General features: G+C 38.3%; 1 protein-coding gene across 1 annotated transcript in view; it reads left to right on the top strand.

The window, feature by feature from the left end:
• Positions 1 to 10,077, top strand: part of LOC113091485 (probable phospholipid-transporting ATPase VA) — a 44,439-nt gene extending 34,362 nt beyond the window's left edge. The window contains exons 16-21 of the mRNA XM_026257048.1: positions 1,700 to 1,825; positions 3,662 to 3,862; positions 4,390 to 4,470; positions 4,894 to 4,998; positions 7,752 to 7,939; positions 8,689 to 10,077. Of these exons, the coding sequence (XP_026112833.1) occupies positions 1,700 to 1,825; positions 3,662 to 3,862; positions 4,390 to 4,470; positions 4,894 to 4,998; positions 7,752 to 7,939; positions 8,689 to 9,415 (1,428 nt within the window). The 3' untranslated portion in view covers positions 9,416 to 10,077. The remainder of the gene's footprint in view (positions 1 to 1,699; positions 1,826 to 3,661; positions 3,863 to 4,389; positions 4,471 to 4,893; positions 4,999 to 7,751; positions 7,940 to 8,688) is intronic.
• The last annotated feature ends 14,225 nt before the right edge of the window (positions 10,078 to 24,302 follow it).

The following is a 24,302-nucleotide window of genomic DNA, read 5'->3' as shown; positions in this document are numbered from 1 at the left end:
TAGTCCTTGTATAATATATTTTTAGTAGTCTTTTGCTCATTAAGTCTTAATTTATTTTACCAAAAATAGTTTAAAAAACTTTTTTCAATTTAAAATAATTGTTTTCTGTTTTAATATATTTTAAAATTGTATTTATTCTTCCCTAAGAAACATTTATAATCAATGTTGAAGACAGTTAACTATTATTGACTGCTAACTATTTATATTTTTATGTAAATGTATACATTTTTTTCTGTATTTTTTGATCAATTGAATGTTCAAAAGAACAGACGAATTCAACTTTTGTAACATTATAATGGTCTTTATTATCACTTTAAATGAGTTTAATGCATTATTTTTTTTAAATAAAAGTCTTATTTTACATTCAAATTTGAATGGTAATGTACATGTACGCAGTATAAATTGCATTCAGTTATAAATTGATGAATTTTGAAACGCTGTGTTAAATTTTGTTTACAATAAAGAATTTTGGTACTTTATTAAATTGCCACACGATTTGAAATCTGGGTCCTAAAGTAGAACTATTTGAAAAACTGACTCTTCCCTTGATATATTGACCCATGCCTTTTCTTAAGGAGAGTTAACCTAAATGCACTGTGTGCAGTGGCAGCAGTTTTGCTTTGTTTGGGCGATATGTAGCATATGGTTCCTTGAGCAGATCATTTATAAAGCGCCCTCCTCTTGTTCGTCTCTGAGTACAGCCTATCTCGTTCTGGTTTCTCAGAAAATCTCCACTTTGCCTACAAATGGCCTACCTCCACCCACCCCCAGCTCTGTTCTTAGTGGCAGGCCTACATAGTATACATTCTGTTAAGGTGAGAAGAGAGACAGGAAGCACCATGAGATTATCTGTTTGACGCTCTGTCCTATGCGTCACGCAGATTAATTTATTCAGGGAAAGATCTGGACGTAATGAGGCACCACACTTTGCTTTGTGCCAAAGTGCTCTTCTTATCGGAGATCTCGTTGAGTTCAGCGCTCAGTATTAACAACCCTGATGAGAATCTGTTTATGACTCTGTCCCATAGACCATAATGTACCAAACATAGTAGAGTAACAATTGATCTCACCTGTTTTGTTTTTTATGCTTTCATTATGTGAAGAGAATGACAACGAGGATGGAGAACATAGCTGATGCTGCTGTTTGGCCGATTGTAACTGATTAAAATCCCAAATGCCATTAGAGGCAACGGGGTGTTATCTGTCATGCTGATAGATGACATGTTAACTGCCTGACGCCTGCAGCTGTCAAAAACATATGATAAAGAATAGATGGGTGAGGGAAGGGGTATCATTTTCAACAGATTCCAGTCAGAAAGGCTTTTCATAATTCTTTTATGAAAAAAAAGTCCTTACAAGTGTTTTGTCACCAGGCTGATGTTAATCTTTGTCTTATGAATGTATATGGATGCCATGCCACCATGTTTGTGTGTCTCACTTGATTCATCTTGGGCCTCAAGGCAGATGTCATTTGAATGTGGTTGAATGCTTTAATTCAATGGGCCAACATGTTACCTTTTTGAGTATTTAAATATATATACTTTTGCACAATCATAAAATAAAACCAATTTTTGTATCTTTAAAGCTTTGCCTATTCATTCACTAGTGTGGTCCATTGCTTTGTGAAAATACTTTTAACTCCACAGTACTTGTATTAACAGTTACTGTCTTCACTGTTCTTTTCACATTGTTTTCATAGGCAGTAATGGCCAGTGACTTTGCCCTGCCAAGGTTTCGATACCTGCAGAAGCTGCTCTTGGTCCACGGCCATTGGTGTTACTCTCGTCTCGCCAACATGATCCTCTACTTCTTCTACAAAAATGCTGTGAGACCCTGAAGATTGCTAATTTCTGATTATAGTTAGCATTATAATACTGGTTATTAAAGGGTTGCTCCACCCAAAAATGAAAATGTTGTCATTAAACACTTACCCCCATGTCGTTCCAAACCCATAAAAGCTTAGTTCGTCTTTGGAATACAATTTAAAGGGGTCATATGTTGTTGTTAAAAATAATATTATTTTTTGTATTTGGTGGAATTGTGTTTGTGGGTGTATAAAGGTAAAAAAAAAAAATTTCCACATACTAGAAATTATTATTTCTCCTCAATTCCTTTCTGAAACACACGTTTTTTCCCAGTTTGAAAAGCGAGGTGTGTTCTGATTGGCCAGCTATCCAGTGCGTTGTGATTGGCCAAATACCTCAAGTGTGTGACGGAAATGCTACACCCCCTGCCATACTTTAATGCATGTCCGGCTCAGAACACTGGAGCGATGAGACAAAAACAATAAAACCCATTACAAATGAGCCATTTGTTGTATCCAGTGGGGACATAATTATGGATTATAATGACTTGTACTGTCTTTTTACACGTTGCATCGCGGCACGTAAACATAAAACCAAATCTGCATTTATGATTAGAGAAACAAGCACTACACTTCTTAAAACTTTTGGAAAACCAAACAAAGTATTTTGGCTTTCACAATGAAACTGCTTCTCCACAACATAGCGAGAATCAAAGTTACGCCTTCTTTCTTTTCGTGAACATTTGGGCGGCATCGTGACAGACACGTTGGGGCATTTTTGAATAAGCCATTTTTGGAGGGCATAGACTGGTCTTGACTTTAATAAAGAATATCTCTTTGGGTTTGAGACTTTAGTCTTTGCAACTTTTATCTATTAAGGAACAGCTTGTGACACTCCAAAGAGAATGGAAAACTTGAAATCGCATCATATGACCCCTTTAAGATATTTTGGAAGAAATCCTGGAGGCTTGAGACTGTCCCGTAGACTGCCAAGTAAATAACAGTGTCAAAGTCCAGAAAATGTATGTAAAGTCGTCGTCGTAAATTGTGTTCCGAAGATGAACAAAGCTTTTATGCATTTGGAACGACATGGGGTGATTAAGTGATCAATGACCAAATTTTCATTCCCTTTAAACATGGATTTTGATTTGGAAATATTTGATTAAAAAAAGACAATGAGTGCTACAAGTTAAATTCACTTTTCTGAATATCTTAAATCTTCAAATTAATATTCTGATGTGTTAAAATTGTTTAAAGTTTAATTGTTAGAGTTACTTTTATACTGTTTAACCATTAAACATTAAATTACAAAATTATACACTTACATCATCCGTGAACAGCATAAATTTAATTATAATTGTGACTGAAAAGGCTATTGAAAGTGTAATATAATGGTAAATAAAAACCCATGAACAACCAGCGTTTAATAATTAGATGGGAGTTTGTATATTTGGTTTGTTAATGAATTGGTCTTATGTTGGTCTTATGAATTATATATATATATATATATATATATATATATATATATATATATATATAAATAAAAATTCTGCTCCATCTTCATTCGAATAGAGTATTCCAGAGTGCTGTGTAATAATGTATCCAATTTAACAGGTTGAAGTTTCATTATGTGAATAGTTTATTGCTAGAAGCTCTTAAATGTTGTTTGTTCTTCATATACTTTTTGATTAATGAAGATCTATTCTTGGGGAGGTCCTAGAAATGTCTTGGACATAATGAAGATGCATGATTTGTAATGAGGCAACAGCTGCAGACCTCATTGTAGAATTTATCTTTTGTCTTTCTCTCACCTTTTTTTGTCCTCTATTGTCTTTTTGTGTTACTCTCTCACCCTAGATGTTCGTTGCCCTCATCTTCTGGTATCAGTTCTACTGTGGGTTCTCTGGGTCAGCCATGGTTGATCAGTGGTACCTGATCTTCTTCAACCTGATGTTCTCCGCATTCCCTCAGCTCGTCACCGGCACCCTGGACAAAGACGTGTCAGCAGAAACCCTGCAGGAGTTCCCGCAGCTCTACATGAATGGACAAAACTCAGAGGTACATGCTGATTGGACTGAACATATTCACACCATCCGTGAACTGTGTAAATTGAATTATAATTAGGAGCGAAAAGACTATGGAAAGTGTAATGTAAATGGTAAATAAAAACCCATTTTGCCACATGTGCGTCAGCACTTCCTCTATAAGCAGATGAAGTATATTACCTGTGCAGCGCTTGCCATAGTTATAGCTTTCATTCTTTTTTGCTGACCCGTTTTAAAATGGGTCTTTTATTCTGTGCTGGGTTTCATGAGGGAGAAAACGGCACAAGCAAGAGCAAACATTTTCTAAAAACCACTAATCGTCTTGAGAGTGGTGAAATTTTGTAACCTGGGATAATTAAACTTTTTCTTAACCATATGCCTCTGCAGAGGTCTTGCTCTTACTTGATTTATTCACTAACCATTTATTAGCGTTCTGTGACTCCATTAGTGGAACATCCAATGACATTATAACAAAACATGGTCGTCTGGAATCGGGGAATGGTTTGTGCCTGGATCTGATTGTTTGAATTTCTTTTACAGGAATATAAACCCTACATGTTCTGGATGAACATGATTGATGCATTCTACCAAAGCCTCATCTGTTTCTTCATCCCTTACTTTGTAAGTGTGATTAGAATGTTTTGAGTGTTCTCTGAAATTTCCATGCAAAATCCATGGCCGTTCAAATGTATGTCATCCTTAAGATCTGATGCCATCTGATGTTGATGGAACCTTTTTAGTGCAGTATTTAAAGTTTAAATGCACTGCAGAAATGAAACTAGAAAATAAAAAGAAACTAATTTCAAGAAAGACTTTGTAGCATTAAGACTGATTTGCATAGATTGTGTCTTCAATATTAGTATATTTTGTCTATTGCACTGGCAGATTTTTAGTTTATAATTAATGCTTTAAAGTAAATTTTTTTTTCAAGAATTTTCTAATATATTAGAACTGCAGTTTTTGCAGTGTGCTGTGCATGTAAAATAAAATAAAAAAGGGTCTGTAAGTGATCAACAGTATTGTCTGCATGTCATATATTTGCAGGCTTACGTTGACTCTGATGTGGATTTGTTTACATGGGGCACTCCCATCACCACCTTGGCACTCTTCACCATTTTGCTGCAATTAGGCATAGAAACCAAGACCTGGGTGAGTCTTGCTTTAAAAAATATTCTAAATGTAATAGGATGTAGTGGCTAAAATTCTGTCAAACTCACTCCTAAAACTCAATCTTCATGGTTCTTCTGTACTGCTTTTGCAGTGTAGAGAAGGTTGTGTGCTTTTTATGATTCGTGAGGGTCTCTGGTTCTGTGTTTTCCTCTGAATCAGTCAGAGTCAGATTTTCATCAAAATTAGTCTCAGATCCTCTTTAGACCATGCTGGCAAAAAGTTATCAAATTCAAGGTGATTCTCCCAACCCTTCTCCAATAACACACAAAGGAATTCTATGAAAAGCATGTAAAAATGGATGTGAGGCTATACCTCCACAACAGTTTGGCATATTGAGACCATACTTCCTGTGTGTTATAATAAACATGACTTGGAACGACCTGCAGTGTTTATGCACAGTGCCCCCTAGTGGTCAGGAGATATGAAAAATACATATTTTTGCTTATAACTTCTGAACGGTTTAGCCTTAAATTATAAAACCGGTCTCTTTAGATTCAGTGCCTTATGCAGAGTTGAAACATACCAAATGTTTACAAGTCAGCCATTTTGGGCATCGGCCATTTGGAATTTGTCGAAAAATGCAATAACGCTTAGACTTTATTACGAAAATCGGTATGCATCTTCTGCACCATGCCTTGGTGGCACTCAAAAAGTTTGGGCGCAGCGACGCCTTTTGGTCATAGTCTAAATATAACTATTTGCAACTATTACTGTTATTACACTTGTATACAAAACGTTGTATTATGCTTATTATAGAGTGCATGACATCACGTGCACTACCGCCACTGGCAGTAGACAACCATGGTGACGCGGTTGTCACAGCAACCGTCACATTCCTAGATTTATTATTAATTATGAAATTTTACAAAAATGCTAATAACTTTTGATTGCATTAGCCTATTGCAGTGGTCTCAAAATATTGCTTGGCTAATGCCGACAACAGACATACCAATTTTTCCTTGGCAAATCCAAACATCCTACTTTTTTGAACTCCTCAAGCCTAGTTCCGATTTTCACCAAAATGGAGTCAAATCATCTTCAGACTGTGCTGACAAAATGTTATGGATTTTGTGTGTCTATAGACGAAACCGCTTTCGTACAGCGTTGCTACAAATTTTTGAAATGGTGCCAAAATGACTCTGAGGATATATCTCTTCAAAGCTTTGACATAATGAGAACAAACTTTGTGTGTGCCATTGTCACCTCACACAGAACACATAAAAATGATTTGATTACAGCGTCATCTGTTGGTCAAAATCATAAGCCATTTAATCATATTACTAGTGGTTGTATTTGATTTTTTCAGCCATTTCAATTACAATTATGCTAAAATTGCTTTTATTACTCGTTGCATCTGATGCTCCATTCCATGCTTAGCTCCTCAGTTTGCCTCTTGAGTGCTTGGCCCCACAATTGCTGCTTGCAGCTATATTTATTATTTTATTTTATTATTATATTTTTTTAACTGCAAGCAGTCCTGATGCAGACTTTGTACTGCTATGGTATTTTATTATTTTCTTTAACACCTTTGTAGCTAACCCATTTTCTTCATATGTCACTGTTGCTTAAACTTCCTTTTTGTTTTGGTTCTCCTGTAAAGTTTGTCACATGCCACTTATGCCCCTCTGGTTCCAAGCCCTCGATATACTACTTATTCATCTGACAATGGTTAGGATTTGGAAATTAAGTGCTTTAGAGATGCTGAAATCAAAAACCCTTCTCAGACAAATCTACAAGGGGATAGAGAAAGCAAGCCTTTCTTTTGTTTCTCAAAATGAGGCTGAACTCTATGGCGAGTAAGACCAGGATGATGCTGACACGACCAGAGACACTTATGCAGGGAGCCTCCATGATTGGTTTGAACCGGGAGATACTGCACCATCAGGAGCCATACATCAGCCTGACAGCCCATGCAGGCAGCCTCAGTCCAGCCGACCGTGCTCGTCTCTCTCGCTAACCATGGTGGTGTACAATGGCCGTCACCCACAGGGTGGCCAAAGCTCATAGATGGATTTTCCTACACATGTATTGTGAACTGCATTTATGTATGTGTGCAGCTCTTACCTGAATCTCCTCCATTTTTCCCTCTTTTCTTGAGTCGCTGTTTTAGATTTATGAGCGTGAATTGGATTACAGCTTTTTCCATTACACCGGCGCTGTAAATTTTCAGCTGACAAGTTTCGTTGCGTGAAAAATGTCCTCTGCAGCCTCACTGTCTTTCCGGACATGATGATGGCTTCTGGTGTGAAAGAGGCTGTTCTTCAAAGTAAATGGCTCAAGTACAGAGTAAACGTTTCCAATAGCTGGGCTGGCAGCTTCATCGTTCCACGTGCTGCCTGGGAGAATGAACACATGTACTGGAGAAAGTGAGCGGACGCCTTTTAGGTTATTTGAGGTGAGGGCAACATTGAGGCCAAAGTACATGTGGAAGGCCATCGCCCTGTGCGCATTCAAAGTAAAGATGCATTTCCATGCGCAGCTTATTTCAGTTCCAAAATGTGACTGACTGAGAAAAGCAGGATTGAAACAACAAACATTACTTTCGTTACAGCTTTGCTTTCATAAAGGAGAAAATCATAAATTTGGAGCTGGAATTATGTAACAGAAATAACTAGAAACATGTTTGATCCAGTGTTCTTAGGTTTCTTTGTTCTCAATAATAAAATATCTACTTCAGGCAATTTAGCAACTCTTTGTTAAGCCTGCCTTTTTTGTGTTTAATTATTTCACAGACATGGATGAACTGGCTGTCGATTGGCTTCAGTATAGCTCTCTTCTTTATTGTGGCACTGTGCTACAATGCTTCCTGCCCAACCTGTTTCTCTCCCTCCAACACTTATTGGACCATGCAGAGGCTACTGGGAGAACCTATATTCTACCTGCTGTGTGTTGTCACACCTATTGCCGCACTTCTTCCCAGGTAACTGTAAACATTTTTAAACCCTGTTGGAAATATTTTATGCAAATGAAGTTAATTTAACCAAACATTTTTTGCACACCTATTTATATATTGTCATTCAAATGAGGAATATTTATGCCAATATATGTCTTTAAGTTGAATTTGGGCCAGTAATGTTTTGCAGTTTAGTTCTAAGTTCTTTAGAATTTTGTTTTATATTAAATAATTACGTAATATGAATATGTAATTTAGTAAATTACTATATTATTAAGATTTTAAAAACGTAAAAACACTTCTTTTTTTTAAATAAAATGCAGAAAAAAATTCCTATGAATTTAGTTTAATAATTTAATTTAGATTTTGAAATCAAATGTATATATTATTTTATATTGTAGTTAATCATTAATAAGCTGATAACTTATTAAATAATAAAAACTAAATGAAAGTAGATATAAAATATTTTAAAATATTATTTTTTTATTAAATGTTACAATTTTGAAGTTATTGATACATTAAAATCTCAGGAAATACTTCAAGAACATAGTTTGTCAAAAGGGTTTGGCTGACAAAAAAAAAATCTTCATTTTAAAACTTTATTTTTAAAAAAAAAATTATATGTGTGTCATTAAAACAATGATATTTTTGTGCTTCTAAGATGTACAAACGCAAGTCATATTGTTGGGGCTGGTGTCTGCTGCCAGTGGCCATGTAACTGCAGTGCTCATGGGAGTTTTAGTTTTTGCTGACTCTTTGTTGCTTTCATGTCTCAGATACTTTTACAGAGCTTGTCAGGGAAATCTGTTCCCAAACCCTGTCCACGTCGGAAGACAACTGGACAAACTGCCAATGGACATGCGCAGGATCTTCCTGAGTCAGATGAAGCTGGGCTCCCTCGGATCACTGTTTCCCCCCCGCGCCCCGTTCTTCCCTCTCTGCAGGCCCTTTCAGAAAGACTACAGGCCCAGGGTAAAGCAAGCCCACATGGGTAGCACCAAACAAAAGGAGAAAGCTGTATCCAGCCCCATCCCATCAAAGAGCATGGACATGCGGGACACACCTTTAAGCTCAAAACATTCTGACAATCATATGACACTCAACATGAGAATGCAGGAAAAAGTTCACTCCTGCAGACAGGGCTCAGACGGCCCTCTGTTGGAGAACTTGCACTGCGTGAAGGAACCTTCGAGTCCCACCGCAGACACTCTGCCATACACCAAAGACACTCCAGCCTCCAGGACTATTTTGGATAGCACAGGCTTGGAGGTCCCGCTGAGCCCGACAGACCTCTGTCAGGTCAGGTTGCTCACCTCCACTCCCTTGCTTCCTCAAACAGAGACTATGCAACTCATGACGCCACCCACCTTTTTTTTGGGGCAAAAGCTGGAAGACGAGGACCATTCGAGCCAAAAGTCTCTACTGAAACAAGCCGGGGATGTGGATCACAACCAGTCAACTAGCTGCCTACAAGAACATTCACTCAAAACAACGTTTCTATGATGCTTTCAAACTGTTACGCTTATTCAAATTTGCACGTTAGCTTTAAGAAATATTATATATTCAATATTATTTTATGAAGATATAGGTTGGTACTACATTTATATATATTTAGATGTGTAAAGTTTATCAAGTATTTTTTTGTTTGTTTTTTTGAGAGAGAGAGAGCGAGAGAGAGTGGCCAGCATATGCAAACTGGATAGTCTTATGATTAATGACTGAATTTTTATTTTAGTTTTTTTAAAAACATCTCAAAAGTGGAGGAGTTTTGTATCTCAAAGCAGAGGCAGTACACAGACATTCCTTTATCTGTTTATTTGAACCTGGATGTTTAACCTGGGTGCACTTTAAAGACCCGTTAGACACTGCTGATAGCACTACACTCGTACTTCCCCATCCCAGAACGAAAAAATCATGGTACCCTTCAATGTCATGAGCTACAGGAAATTCGGTAACTCTTTACGAAAAGAGTGCATGAGAAGTCCTGATCGAATAAAGGCGTGAACTAATCAAGAACTAATAATGTGTGACGGGAGTCACTAAACACAGCTTTAACGTCATGTTAGCACATATTTGTTGTAATACCCAACACTCAACTAAATCAAATTATTTCTATAATCCTGGCAAAACCTGCTCTGACTTTCATTAAATATGCATGATTTTAATGTCTGAATACCATTTGCTTCACATTCATATCTGCTGTTTCATTAAGAACATTTATTGGATCATTTAAATGAATATTTAAGATCTAATTAAGGTTTTTTTGCTACTTCATATTCTTTGTCATACAGCCAATCTAATGCATTAACTATCAAGCATGTAGTTAAAGTGGCCATTATTCACATGACTCCCTCTGATTCCAGTCATATCTCATGCTAACGCTTAATTAGTTCTTGACACGTCTGCGAGTTCATTCTCCATTAGTTCAAGTATTAGTACATGATTTATGTACCCTGTTTGTTAAGTATTAGTGGAATTCCTTAAATATTCCTTGAAGTGTTGTGTTTGTGTTGTTCGGTCCCCTGACGGCTTCAGTCAAGAGCAAGAGATGCACTCTAAATTAGTTGATTCTGTCCAAAGGACTATGCATGACAGCTCTTAGACACCTACGAGACGTTAACATGTCAGTATCTCACACCAACATCATTACTGAATTACTAGAGTCAAGTATTATCGTGTAAAATGAAACTGTCCTCTTGCCACGCATATACAGATGGTGCTTCAGCTCAAGTATTTCTCTTTTTCTTCACTTTTTGCTGCTGCTTTTGTTTCTACACTCATTCCTGCAGGAAAGGATTTCACTTTTGCTTTTTTATAGATCGTTCTATTCATTCAGTCCTTTAGGATATCGAGGCCGATGAATCAAGCTGAATTGACAGTTAAGGATCCTGGGAGGTGGCTTGATTTAGTACATGTGCGAACAGAAAGGCCACTTTACGCTGTTTGTTTTAGGCCTTTTTACGAGCTGATCTTTTGAGATATATATGTCTTCTGCTATTTGCTGTGATTGTATTTTTCTACTGTTTACTCTATACATGATCCTTGACCAAAGATACAAGAAGCACATGACCGCTGGAGCATTTGTACTGTAACCGCTTGCTCAGGCTGATCACTTTATTGATTAGTAATTTAATTGGCTCAGGGCAGGCTTTTTTTTTTTTTTTTTTTTTTTTTTTTAATTAAAGGGATATTTCAGACGAAATGACTTTTTTATTTTCATTGTTCATTGACACTTTTGTCATTCCAAATTTGTTTTAATTTCTTATGTTTGACACAAAATCATTTTTTTTTTTTTTTTTTCATGCAATGAAATTCAATGGGTTCCGATACAATTTGGACCTCATTGAGTTTCATTGCATGGAGAAAACATATTTTTTTGGTCTTCCACAGAAGTAAGTCATATTGGTTTGGAATGTCAACAGAAATAACATTTTTGGCTTGGCCATCTCTTTAAGTGTCTTTTTGCCCTTACTGCTCACGTTTCTATTCCCAAACCAGTCCCATTTTATTTTCTTTCATGACTGGAATCATGTTTTGTATGCATTAGTGTCTCGCTCGCCCTCAGGAATGCCAGCATGCATCAGGAAACATTCCATTTTGATCAGTCTGTTCGAAGGGAATTGATGGACTGACTTTGTGACTTCTGTTTTAAAGCTGTAATATGTGTAATGAATGGTTCTGGCGAGCACATGGGTGGTTATCCGTTTGTTCCGCAACAGAATATTCCACAATTCCGCAAATGTCAGGGGTGTGGCGTATTCTAGAGTCCCCTAGAGAGATGCTAAAATAGTTTTTATGAGATGATTTGTCATGCTGTGCTCGTATAACCTCAAGGCCTCGCCAATCTGTTCATTCAGGATCTCATTTGGGCAGTTGCTATCAAAACCGCTGATTTATGAACAGCCTACCAGGAGGATTATGAGATCTATTGTGCTCATTACACAACAAATGGTGTGATCAGAATGTGCTCAGGCCAAAAAAAAATGGGTGTTACATTAGAAAGCATCTCGATTGTAGTTTCCTGTCATTCATAAACACACAACCTCATGTTTTTTGAGGTGTATCTAGAGGCTGATGCAGTATTACGCTGGGTGTGAGTAGGGGGAATAATTGACTGATTCTCTCTCTATGTGTCTGGATACTACAGTAAAACCCTAAAGAAGCTAATATGAAGCACACAAGTACTTTGTTCATTCAGTTTTTCTTCTGCACAGCTCAGGTTCAGCGTTCGCCGCTTTGAGCAATATTCTCGTCTCGTTGGAAGTGTGATGTATATAGCATCCGAATTTATTTTATTTTCGTAGTTTGATAAAGGCAACGTTTGTATGAGCCTAAGTGCTTTAGTATATGCAAGAAAACCGTTTTATACAATGTGGAATATATGTTATGTGCCTTAACACTGGAGAACGCATATGTAGACGGCAATACATACAGTGAATTTTATATACGTGCAGTGTATGTAAAGGTATTTGGAGTTATATTAATAAATGAGGTTTAAGAAAACAAAATCCTTTTGGTTTTTAACAAATTGAAGAGATTGTGCTGTATTTTTTTCCGTACTTCTATTTGCTTGTTGATTTAGATTGGAATGTGCCAGTACTTGGTCTGTCAGGTTCTTGGCCGAGCATCACGTGCTGTAATCGAATCCATTCACAGCTGCATTCCAGAGCCTTTCCTTAACTTCAGGGCAGATCACCAGCAGGAATTCCGTCCTTCAGAGTTTGTCACAGCTCACATGTAAGCGTTGGGTGGACTTTTTGATACCTAGCATGACTTTTCTCACGGTCACTGCCATGACTGTTTCTGGCTCATTGTACTGTAATTGGTGTTTGTTATAGTCACACAAAAGTTCAGTTTTTTTCTCTCACTGTAGACTCACTACCCTGCCAGCCCTTTCTGAAAACACCTGTTTCAAGTGATTCTCTGACATTTTGGAGGGTTTTGTTCAATTGTTCAGACGTTCTGCGTTTGTTTCCTGACCATAAAACTAAAATAAATGGTAAGACAATGTTTCTTGGGCTCTCAATCTCTTATTCGTCGTTTTCAAGGGGAAGTCGTGGCCTAATGGTTAGAGGGTTGGACTCCCAATCGAAGGGTTGTGGGTTCTAGTCTCGGGCCGGACGGAATTGTGGGTGGGGGGAGTGCATGAACAGCTCTCTCCCCACCTTCAATACCACGACTTAGGTGCCCTTGAGCAAGGCATCGAACCCCCAACTGCTCCCCGGGCGCCGCAGCTTAAATGGCTGCCCACTGCTCCGGGTGTGTGCTCACAGTGTGTGTGTGTGTTCACTGCTCTGTGTGTGTGCATTTCGGATGGGTTAAATGCAGAGCACAAATTCTGAGTATGGGTCACCATACTTGGCTGAATGTCACTTCACTTCTTACTGGACTCTTTTAAAAGTACTGTTTTGGAGACTGTGTGTGAGGAAAACGCAGTGTTATTTAGTATTATTGCAATACTATTGTATTTTTTGATTAATGTTTTTAATGTAAAAATAAATCCGTAAAATAACAGAAAAAAAATAAAATGTATCCATTAGGACATTTCTGTTAACCCAAACACAATGCAATGAAGTGTAGAATTCTAAATACTGGTAAAACACCTGTAAATCTATATAATATGGAAAAATTCCTTCAAATTATACCATATAATTTTAGATTTTTTTTGTTTTAGTTTTTGTTATTTTAATACATAACATGCATATTACACTAAATGAAAATGAGAAATGCTGTGGTAACTAGATTAAACAAATGAATTTGCTTTATTTAAATTGTTTACTTTAACAAAATATTTTTATTATATAATTTAATAATCTATGATTTTAGTTAACTGTAACAATCCTGGGAATAGGCCAAATTTAAGTCATTATTCACGAAAAAAAAAAGTCTTCTAGTATGTTGTAGCTTACAGAACTTGTTTACACATTTATTCAAATGTCGTGTCAAAGCAGATTTATTATTCTCATGATGAGACTCATTGACGGTTGAATTTGATGCGCCATATTAAATAGAATCTGTTAATTGATTATTTTGGCGCTTGACAGTCTTTGGTACTCATTGTTTTCTGTTTTTGCAAAATAAGTCATATAGGTTTGGAACAAGGGAGTAAAATTGAGTTGGGTGAGCTATTCTTCTGAGTCCTGAATTGCCCTAAAACACTGGGTTTTTTTTTTGTGTGTGTTTGTTTTTTTTCCCTCCACTGGTATTCCAGCATATTGTAATTGCTCCCTTACAACAAGATCTGCAGGATGGTTATTGCACATGACCGCTGAGTGGCTGTTCACCTCAGGGAACAGCTGGAGACATTTCCCTCGGGAATGATGTACACCACTAGCAGCGGCTGGAAGCATCTGTTAGCTAAAGAAGTGTTTGGTCACCCAAAGGCATGATGGCGTTTTTTTTAAATGCCTTTTATCTAGTGTCACACAGTTGGCTGAATTATGACAGTTTAGTTTGTTTTTGGTGTATTTTGATTTATTTTTTATGTATATTTTTTTGTTTTGGTTTGTTTTGTTTTTTCATCAAGTCATTTGTTTATGGTTGTTTTTTTTTTTTTTTTTTTTTTTTAGTTAGTTAGTGTTTTGTTTTTAGTTTGGTTTATTTTGTTTTTTTCTTTTGTTTTTTTAGTGTTACAGCAAATGACTGTGTAAATGTCAAACATTTATACTATTTTGCTTGCTTAATTTTTTTTTATTTATTTTATTTAACAACCTGATTTTTATTCTCTGATTTTTGTTTAACCAACATTTCTCTTATGACTCAAGACATGTATTTATTTGGATGCTAATGCTGACATACAGAGCTTCCTTACATACAAGAAGATAATGGTCTTCCTTTACTTGCTAATGTGGTCTCTTTTCAGAGGTTAGCGCAGCACACTAGAGATCTTACCTCTGTCTAACCCTAAAAGACAGATCAGGAACCTGATGTGAAGCACAGGTGTCTTTTATTGTCCTAAAGGGGTTTATTTTGCAATAGCTTACTGTACATCAGGGATAGGCAACTCAGGTCCCATGGAGGGCCACTATCCTGCAGAGTTTAGCTTCAGCCCTCATAAAAACTCACCTGCCTGTATCTATCTAGTAATCCTGAAAACACTGATTGCCTTGTTCAGGTGTGTTTAATTAGGGTTGGAGCTAAACTCTGCAGGACAGTGGCCCTCCAGGACTGAAGTCGCCTATCCCTGCTGTGCATGAACACTTTTTATAATTACTTACCAAACTAGGTAACACTTTAGAATAACTTTCATTAATAAATCATTAACAAACGTTATATAATGCTTAATAGGATTCTTAACGCATTTCCAATTGTTGAATAAAGTAATTTTTGTTTCCTTTGCACACAAAAAGTATTCTTGTAGCTTCATAAAAATACGGTTGAACCACTAATGGTCCATGGACTATTTTAACAATGTCCTTACTCTCTTTCTAGACCTTAATTTTGTCAGTTTTGTTGCTACAGGGTCAAAAAGCTCTCGGATTTCATCAAAAATATCTTAATTTGTGATCTGAAGATGAGCGAAGGTCTTTCAGGTTTGGACATTTGTTCTACATTGTAACTCAAGGCTGTGAGAGTCCCCAAAGAATTGCCTTGAAACATGGCAGTGATATGTTTTAAGTTTAAAATTAGATTGCAATTAGACAAACAAGACCGGACACCCTCTGAGTGACAGCCTGCCTCCGGTATGTGGAACGGAAGGTCTTATTAAGATCATGACACACGCTGACACTCTCCTAATTGCCTCTTTGTCCCTCACCACACTCTCTCTAATTGTAACTGTGGCACATTTCCAAAATTCACTTAATGATCAGAAGAGCTGTTAATATGTTCTATGCCCATTCAGCAACCTTCATTAACACCCCCCTGCTGTACCCCACCCCTGGGGGTGGGGAATGATGGGCAGGCTCATGAATATTCATTAGATGCATGCAGGGACATTTGGATATTTAGTGTATAAAGGGGTCATATGATGTGATTTAAAAAAATAATAATAATTATGAATGAAGAAGATCTGTAAAGTTGCAAAGACTAAAGTCTCAAATCCAAAGAGATATTCTTGATCGAAGTTAAGACTCTGCCATGCCCCCCTAAAACGATTCATTCAAACATGCCCCCACATGTCTACCTCACTATGTGGAAATTTTTGCATAATGGCGGCCAAATTTTCATGCAAAGAAAGAAGGCGGTTTCAGTAACCGCAGTTAGTGTTGAAGCAGCCATGTCAGTGAGATGCTGTGTGGATCTCGGCAAAGGCACTTTATTTGGCCTTACGAAAGAAGATGCATTTAGGAATCTTTAAGATTACTTACAACAGAGGAGGTCACTCTGACTTTGCTGTGAATCACTTTTAAGTATGTTTTGTTATAGTTTAAGTATTTGCTATTGAATGTTCAAATGCTGAATTCTGTGTGTGTGTGTGTGTGAGAGAGAGAGAGAGAGAGAGAGAGAGAGGAGAGCTTGTTCACACTGTGTTCTGAATCAGATGGGAACAGAACTGCACTTCCCCAGAGAATGCTCCAAATACACAGACAGTGTTCTATGATAAAATACAGATCCATCAGACATTTAAAACTCTTTCAAACCAGAAGAAACTGCCATATCTGTTAGAAGAACACAAGAACTGCTCTGTGTTTGCTGCTCAATATGTGTCTGCCTGTCACCATGGAAGAGAAAACACCCAACCTGTTCTGATCGGATGTTTCCAGCACATGTAGATTACGTTATGCCATATTACTCAGATGTATATTTTGCCTCTCTAAATCTAATACTTTATCTTATTTTAGTTCTAACTTATACACTTGCATACACTAATTCATATTGCACTACATGCTTAATACTTCATATATATTTTTATTACAGGTGCATCTCAATAAATTAGAATGCTATCCCCGGCTCTCATAAGCATCAAATGACCCATTTAATGTGGGTCCTGCATCTCGAGGTTGATGCATCAGGTTGTGTGATGGGTGATGGATATTCTCAGTAAATAATACATGAAAGTAATATTTAAAAGGGTTTCTCCAGCATTTCCTCATATGGTGTGTTCTTGCACAGTATAATCAACCAGGCTCGCTAAAGACCTCTGTAAATCAGTCAAGGTACGTCAGCGTTTTTCCAGTAGTCATCCATCAAAGCCTGTGAAATCAGCTTATTGTATAACTAAGTAACAGACGTAATTGTACAACATTATCCATGCATATCTGAAAAGTGTTATGACTTATGTAAGTTGCCCTTTGGTTAAACAACAAGGTTTAGTCCTCACTGCAGTTTATTCTTATCAAGAACTGAAAATCTGGAATTGTGATCTGGGTATTGCTAAGACTATATGTTCTGCTTATTGAGAAACTAATTAAGATTTTAGCAAATTACTCAAGGACTGTAGTGATTATAATGCAAAGAATTATCTGAATAAATCCAATAAATCAACAAAAATTGCTGCAGTAAATTAAATTATGTATAATCATGAAGGTTTGTGTGGAGGCTCTCCTCCCAAAACTTGAATGCCAAATTTAGTCCGAATTAGCCATATGGGGGCGCTATAATAAGTGACTCTATTGTTTGTGTATAGGAACTTGTGACGTAGTGGTTCTGGCTAAGGCAGTTAACTCAAATCACACTTCACAGAACAGTAAATTACCCACACATTTAGAAAAATTGCAAAAAACAGTTTTTCTCTTATTCTTTTTAATGCAACTCAAAATGGTCTTATTTCTTTTTCAATATCTCTTGCTTCAAAGCATGTTAAAGTAAACAACCAATAAACAACCAAAAATAAACCATCTCATGAATCAATACACCATATAGGGCAGCATCAAGGGACCGTTTGTCTTTCAACTGAGTGAGAATAATACAATAATACCCTGGTCAATGACTCAAGTCAACATCAATAAATATTCAAACAATAACATTACACATAACACTTCGGTGTATCAAGTCCATAAGCGAACCAAACATAACCCATTAACTCATATCACATTCATTCATATACATAAGGTTCGTTCAACAGTTCTGATGACCCTTCTGAATGCTTGTGTTCTTGACTGCTCGTGTTCTTAAATGAAGGGTTTAAAGTGGAAATGATTGATGTTTGTGTGTGTGTGTGTGTGTGTGTGTTAGATGTCCAGTAGACCCATTTTTTCGAGAGTCATTGATGATTAATTAGCTTAGTGGAGATAGTGAACTTTTCAAGGCCTACCTGGAGTCCAGTGCACAATCAGGGGATTTGCAGTCCAGCCAAAACACCACAAACGCACTCAAAGTTACAGCGTTCCAACCCCACGTAGTTCAAACACAGCTCATAAACTAATGGAAAACATCTGAACACTCGTCCACTGTGCAGCCAGAGGGACTTCTGTAACACCGTACACTTCAAGCTTGTAGTTTCATTGTCAGCGGCTTTACTTCACAGCATCTACTGTCTGCTAATTCAGCTTTCATATGGCCCAGACACCACAAGGAAAGGAGCAGTTTGCAGGAATTGTAGAACCCAGGCACTCCTCCGCAGCGCAACAAATGAAGCTTACTTAAGACAGTCATCTCCTATTTTGTTTTTTCCCATTTTGCACATTTTAAACATCTATTACCAGGCAGTTCAAAATTCTGACCATCGATTCAGCAGACAAAGACTCAGTGGACACCCACTCAACACTCACGATCACCTGTTTTAAATTGATTTGATCACTCAATTTCCTCCAGCTGACTGACTCCTCCCACTTGGTGCATTGCATTTTGGGCTTTGTAGTTCGTTTTCGTCACACTCCCCCTCCGTTGGACAAGGCATCTCATAGTTCCTTATGAGATGTTGAAACATTAAAATCCGAAGAACTCTTCATCAGTTGAGGATTCCTGAAAGAGATCAATAAGGTTTTGTCTGTCTTGTGCTTCTACTTCAGAGGCAGTTGGAAAACAGGGCTTTAAATTGCAAACATGGACAACACGAACATCTTCACCTGTAGATTCCAGTGCTATTTGGTAATTCACTGGTCCCATTTGTTGGATTACCCGGTATGGTCCTTTCCATTTTGGTGCAAGTTTAGCAGTGAAATTGTGCTTTGCACTGGACTGTGAAAAGTGTCTCATCCATACTCGATCCCTTTCTTTGAATAACAGGTCCCGTCGATTCTTATTGTAATTTCGAAGCTGTCTTTGATGTGCTTTCTTACTATTCTCTATTGCTCTTGCTTGCAATTGTTTTAAGTGATACACAGTGTCATAATGGGGTGCATCGGGTGACAGATCACAGCTTTCACCTTTCAGAAGCTTGTCCATGGGCCCCTGTAGTTTCCTTCCCAAGTGAAGTTCTGCAGGAGACATTCCAGTGGTTTCTTGCACTGCAGAGTTAATTGCAAATCTGATTTCTGGTAGGTATTGGTCCCATCGTTTATGATTATCTTCTACAAATGCCGCAATCATACTTTTAAGAGTTCGATTGACTCTTTCGGTCATGTTTGTCTGCGGGTGGTATGCTGTAGTTAATTTTGGTGTTACATTCCAACTCTCACACACTTCTTTAAATATTGCAGACACAAACTGTGTACCTCTGTCAGATACAAGAAAGTCTGGAACTCCCCATCTGGTTAGTACCTCTTTTCGGAATACAGTTGCAACAGTTTTGGCAGTAGCAATACGAATGGGGAACAGTTCTACCCAACGAGTGAAGTAATCAACAAAGACTAAAAGGTATTCATTTTGGTTAGTGCTACGGGGCAATGGTCCCATGATGTCTACACCCATGATCTGATTTGGTCGTGTGCTATTAATCTTCTGCATTTTACCAGCAGGTTTCCGTTGTTCAGATTTTAGGGTCTGGCATTTAACACATCTTTTGACAAACTGTTTTATATCGGACCACATCCCAGGCCAGAAAGCAACTTCTTGAATTCTCTTGTAAGTTTTAAAGATTCCTGCATGTCCACTCGTGGGGTCACAGTGATAGTGTTCCAGTATAGCTGGCACAAGATCTTTGGGGAGGAAGATACGATAGTGTGATTGATTTTCGGACACTGTTTTTAGATAAAGCTTATCTTCAATTACCTCATATTTTTCCTGCTGCCCTCCCTTGTCCTCAGCCAGAGTTTGAAATATCTGCACAATCGCTGGGTCACTGTGTTGTTTCTCCCAAATTAGTTCATCTGTAATTGGAAGGGTATTCACATCTTTCTGATTTGAATACAAATTAAGTTTGCATGGGGGGCGAGCCGTGAAAGTGCATCAGGAGCAGCATTCAGTTTCCCTTTTCGATATTCAACAATAAAATCATACTTTTGCAATTGCAGTGCCCATCGAATGAGACGGCTGGTAGTTTTAGGTGAACTCATCACCCACTGCAAAGCAGAGTGATCCGTCACGACAGTGAACATTCTGTGTTCAAGATAGTGCTGCCATTTCTCTAAATGCCCATATTACAGCTAAGCATTCTTTTTCTGTTGCAGAATAATTTGACTCAGCGGGATTAAGAGCTTCGACTGGCATAAGCAATTACCTCTTCTATACCTTGTCCTCTCTTTTGGGTCAGCACTGCACCCAGTCCCTGTCTCACTGGCGTCTGTATATACAATGAAGGGGATGCTCGAAATTGGGATGTCCGAGGATTGGTGGAGTCGTTAGGCATGTTTTCAATTCTTCAAAGGCCTGTTGGCATTGTGGTGTCCATTGAAAAACTCGTCCCTTTTTCTTTAAGGAATTAAGTGGTTCAGCAATTCTGGAAAAATTTGCAACAAACCGGTGGTACCACCCAGCTAGTCCAAGAAACCGCTGGACTTCCTTCAGATTTCTTGGAACAGGATAGTTTTGAATAGCTTCCACTTTACTTGGGTCAGCTGTAATGCCTTTGTTATTTATTACATGACCTAGGAATGTAACTTCAGGCAAGCAGAACTTACTTTTATGAAGATTGATGGTTAAGCCAGCTTCTTGTAATTTCTGGAAAACAGCTTGGGAGGTCAAAGAAATGCTTAGCAACAGATGGGAATAGACAATAATATCATCGATATATACAAAGCAAATACTTCCACGTAGGTCTCCCAAGACAGTCTCCATAAGACGTTGAAAAGTTGCTGGAGCATTTTTAAGTCCAAAGGGCATTACATTGAAGTGAATAGCCCCGCAGGGGTTGTAAAGGCAGTCTTTGCTTTACTGGAAGCATCCATAGTAACTTGCCAGTACCCACTATTAAGGTCTAGTGTGGAAAAGATAGCAGATCCTGAAAGTGACTCCAAAATTTCAGTGAGGTTTGGCATTGGGTATGCGTCGCTGTCAGTTATAGCATTTAACTTGCGATAGTCAACGCAGAACCGAAGTTGTCCATTTTTTTTCGGCACTAGACCACCGGAGAAGACCAACCTGATTGTGAAGGTTCCACAATGCCGGTCTCCAGCATTTCCTGGAGCTGCTGATTCACTATGGCTTGCTTGAAAGGGGACATTCGATAAGGCCTTTGTTTTATGGGTATCTGATGATGCGTGTAGATTTTATGTTGAAGTACATTAGTCCGTCCCAACCGAAGAGTGCACACTTGAGGATTTGTTTGTAGAAGGTGATTTAACTGTTGCTTTTGATCAGGTGGTAAGTGAGCTGCATCCACTGCTTGGTAGATGAGTGTTGCATCATCTTCACGGTCACCATCTTTCAAGGCAAAGGGCAACATTAAGGGTGGAACAGAACTTAAGAGGGCCATACTTGGAGTGGAACGGTGAGCGATGGTTCCATCTTGCATACATTGGAATCTCATCGGCGGTGGCACGCTGGCATGACCAGGCTGGAAGTAGTAGTCCACTTCTGGTTTGGAGTTAAAGGAATACTTCCCCTGCGACACATTTATCTGCATTCCACTAAAGAAGATGAAGTCTAGACCCAAAACAATAGAATAAGCAAGAGCTTGGGTTGTCAGCACAGCAACAGGTAAGGGGAAAATTTGGTCATGCAATTTAAGAGAAACATTCAACCATCCCAGAGGCACTTCAGTCTTCCCATTGGCCAAATATAATGGTCCAAGAGTCCAAGGACTAAGGCTTTGTTCTGAGGGATCTAGTTCTTTACCTAAGCTTTCATGAATTAGGGTATAACTTGCCCAGTGTCAACAATGGCTTTACCGGTCCAGGTACCAATGCTGACTGGCACGATTAATTGTTGGGGTAACAACAGCAAATTTTGGTTCATGTCTGAAAATTACCTTCTCCTGTAAAGCATTTGCAGTAGTCACTGAATTGTTAGTGGTTTACCTCTGGATTTCGAAGGAAAGGTTGGTTGCATGTTAACAGCATGTTGGGCTGATGGTTGAAAAGGCTGTGAGGATAAAGTAAACTGGGGACAGTTACCAGGAGAATGATGGCCTTTACACCTCCAGCATTTGAAGCTTGTGGCCTTTCTCTGGAAGTCTGTTAACCATTGGGAACTTTTTAAGTACCCAGTTTGACTGTGCTTTTGAGCTCAACCGGTAGTCATCTGCATACTGGTTGAATGAATGATCCTTCTCAAGTTGTGCTGTCCAAGTCGTACCAATTCTTCCACAGTGGACACACGACCACGCAAACTGGCTGGGCCAGGTAAGGTTTTATGTTTTTCAGAATCATCTTGACCAAGTCGCGACTCGCTGAAGTTAGGCCTTCCACCTGTTTGCAACAGTGCGTCTATATTAAGGCAGAAGTCTCTGTACAGTGATTGCTCGTCTGCACCTTGGGGTTGCTTGATTATGACGACCGCTCATGCCAAGTTCATTCGCTCATAGGCGTTTCAGAGAGAAAAGCAGTGAAGGGAATGAAGACGTCAAACTGCTGCACCAGTGTAGTTATCTGCGAGTTCTTGGCAATCTTCCCGACTCAATCCCGGGCAGGTTCCATGTGAGGACTGTGTCTAAAGGTAGCTTAGAAATTTCAGGTAATCAGTATGAAAAGATGTAATGCAAGAAAATCTTACATTTAGTTAAATACAACAGAGGATCAGAGTCATCTGATGGGTTCTTTCCGAAAGTAGGAAAGGTTAACTTGAGATGGTCACTCTTGACAGCATTCACGGAGGTGATACACCAATGGAAGGGGGAGGTGATTCTGTTTCAGTTTCCTTCTGTGGGTTCAGAGGTGTTTTGTGTTCGGTACTCATTGTTAGCTCACTCATTTTATCACTGAGGCGGTCAAGTGGAAGGTCCAATGTGAGAAATCTTTTACAAATTCATTGTTACTTTTTTGACAGTTTTGTTGGACAGCTTTAATGTCTGAGAAATCTTTAACAAGTTCACTGTGGCTTTTTTGGAAGTTTTTCTGGACAGCTCTGATGTCTTCTTGAACCTCTTGTTGAAGTTGCTCTACCATAAAACGAATATTGGATACCAATGATTTCTCAACTTTGTGGATTTCATCTTTAATTAACAACTTCATTGTTTTTACAATTTGATCTGTCTCAGTTTCAGTCTGTTGTTTATCTTTTGACAAAATCTTTGAAATTTGTTGAGTGTGGTTGTCCACTTTATCAGCAAGACTTTCCAATTGGCTTTTAAGTTGCAAAGAACTCTGCTTCTGTTCACTAGTAAGTGCACTTACAGCTTTCTCTTGCTTCTCCATGAGGTCAAGCAATTTGTCCCAGTTACCCTGGACCTGGGAAGTAAGATGTCCGATCTCCCTTGCAGGTGTAGGAAACGCTCTGGGTAAATCATACTGAGTCCCTGAAGACACTTGAGAACCATTCCCTGTGGGAGAAGGAGTACACAGTTGGATCTGGTTCTGGTTTCCATTGCTCCCATTCCATACAAGAGGTTGCACAGGTGTACCAGGGGGAAGGTTTGAAGGAGCAAACTGCACATGGGTTCTTGATTGTAATGCGGTCGATTGACTGGGAGTGTAAGGATAATTAGACTCCCGAGTTTGCAGGGCAGGTGCCCAGACTGGAGTGGCAACATCTGGAACATCAGGAATATCAATGTCAACCAGGGTTGACGACGATGGGTGCAAGGCATCAGCCATTCTATACAGTGTGATGGATAGGGTACTTGTAGGCTATGTGTTGTCAGTAGATGAAGTGCAAAACAATTATTCTTATAATTCGCAACTGAGATTACTTCTCTTTGGTCACGGATTACAAACTTAACACCACAGGTTCAAAATGAGAATGGGTTTCTACAACAATTCACATTATTCACACCCTTCATTATATGGGCTCAAGTTAAGTTCACATCACTTTAGTTAATTAGCTTTATACTTCACAATTAAATGAAAATAAAACAGTGTACAATTAATAAATTAAGGTTTCCAGCACAAAGTCACAAAGTTCAGAACAATTCTTTACCCTATGGCCTTACACTTTTAGTTCAATACAGTTTCTAAAGTAACGACAAAAAAAATATTGAAATTACAATGAGAATCATCACAGAAGATGCTTCAAGATTAATTTTACAAGTTCA

The sequence above is a fragment of the Carassius auratus genome, unplaced genomic scaffold (assembly GCF_003368295.1).
Source record: "Carassius auratus strain Wakin unplaced genomic scaffold, ASM336829v1 scaf_tig00214198, whole genome shotgun sequence".
NCBI classification, from domain to species: Eukaryota; Metazoa; Chordata; class Actinopteri; order Cypriniformes; family Cyprinidae; genus Carassius; species Carassius auratus.
This window is presented reverse-complemented; position numbering and strand designations above follow the sequence as displayed.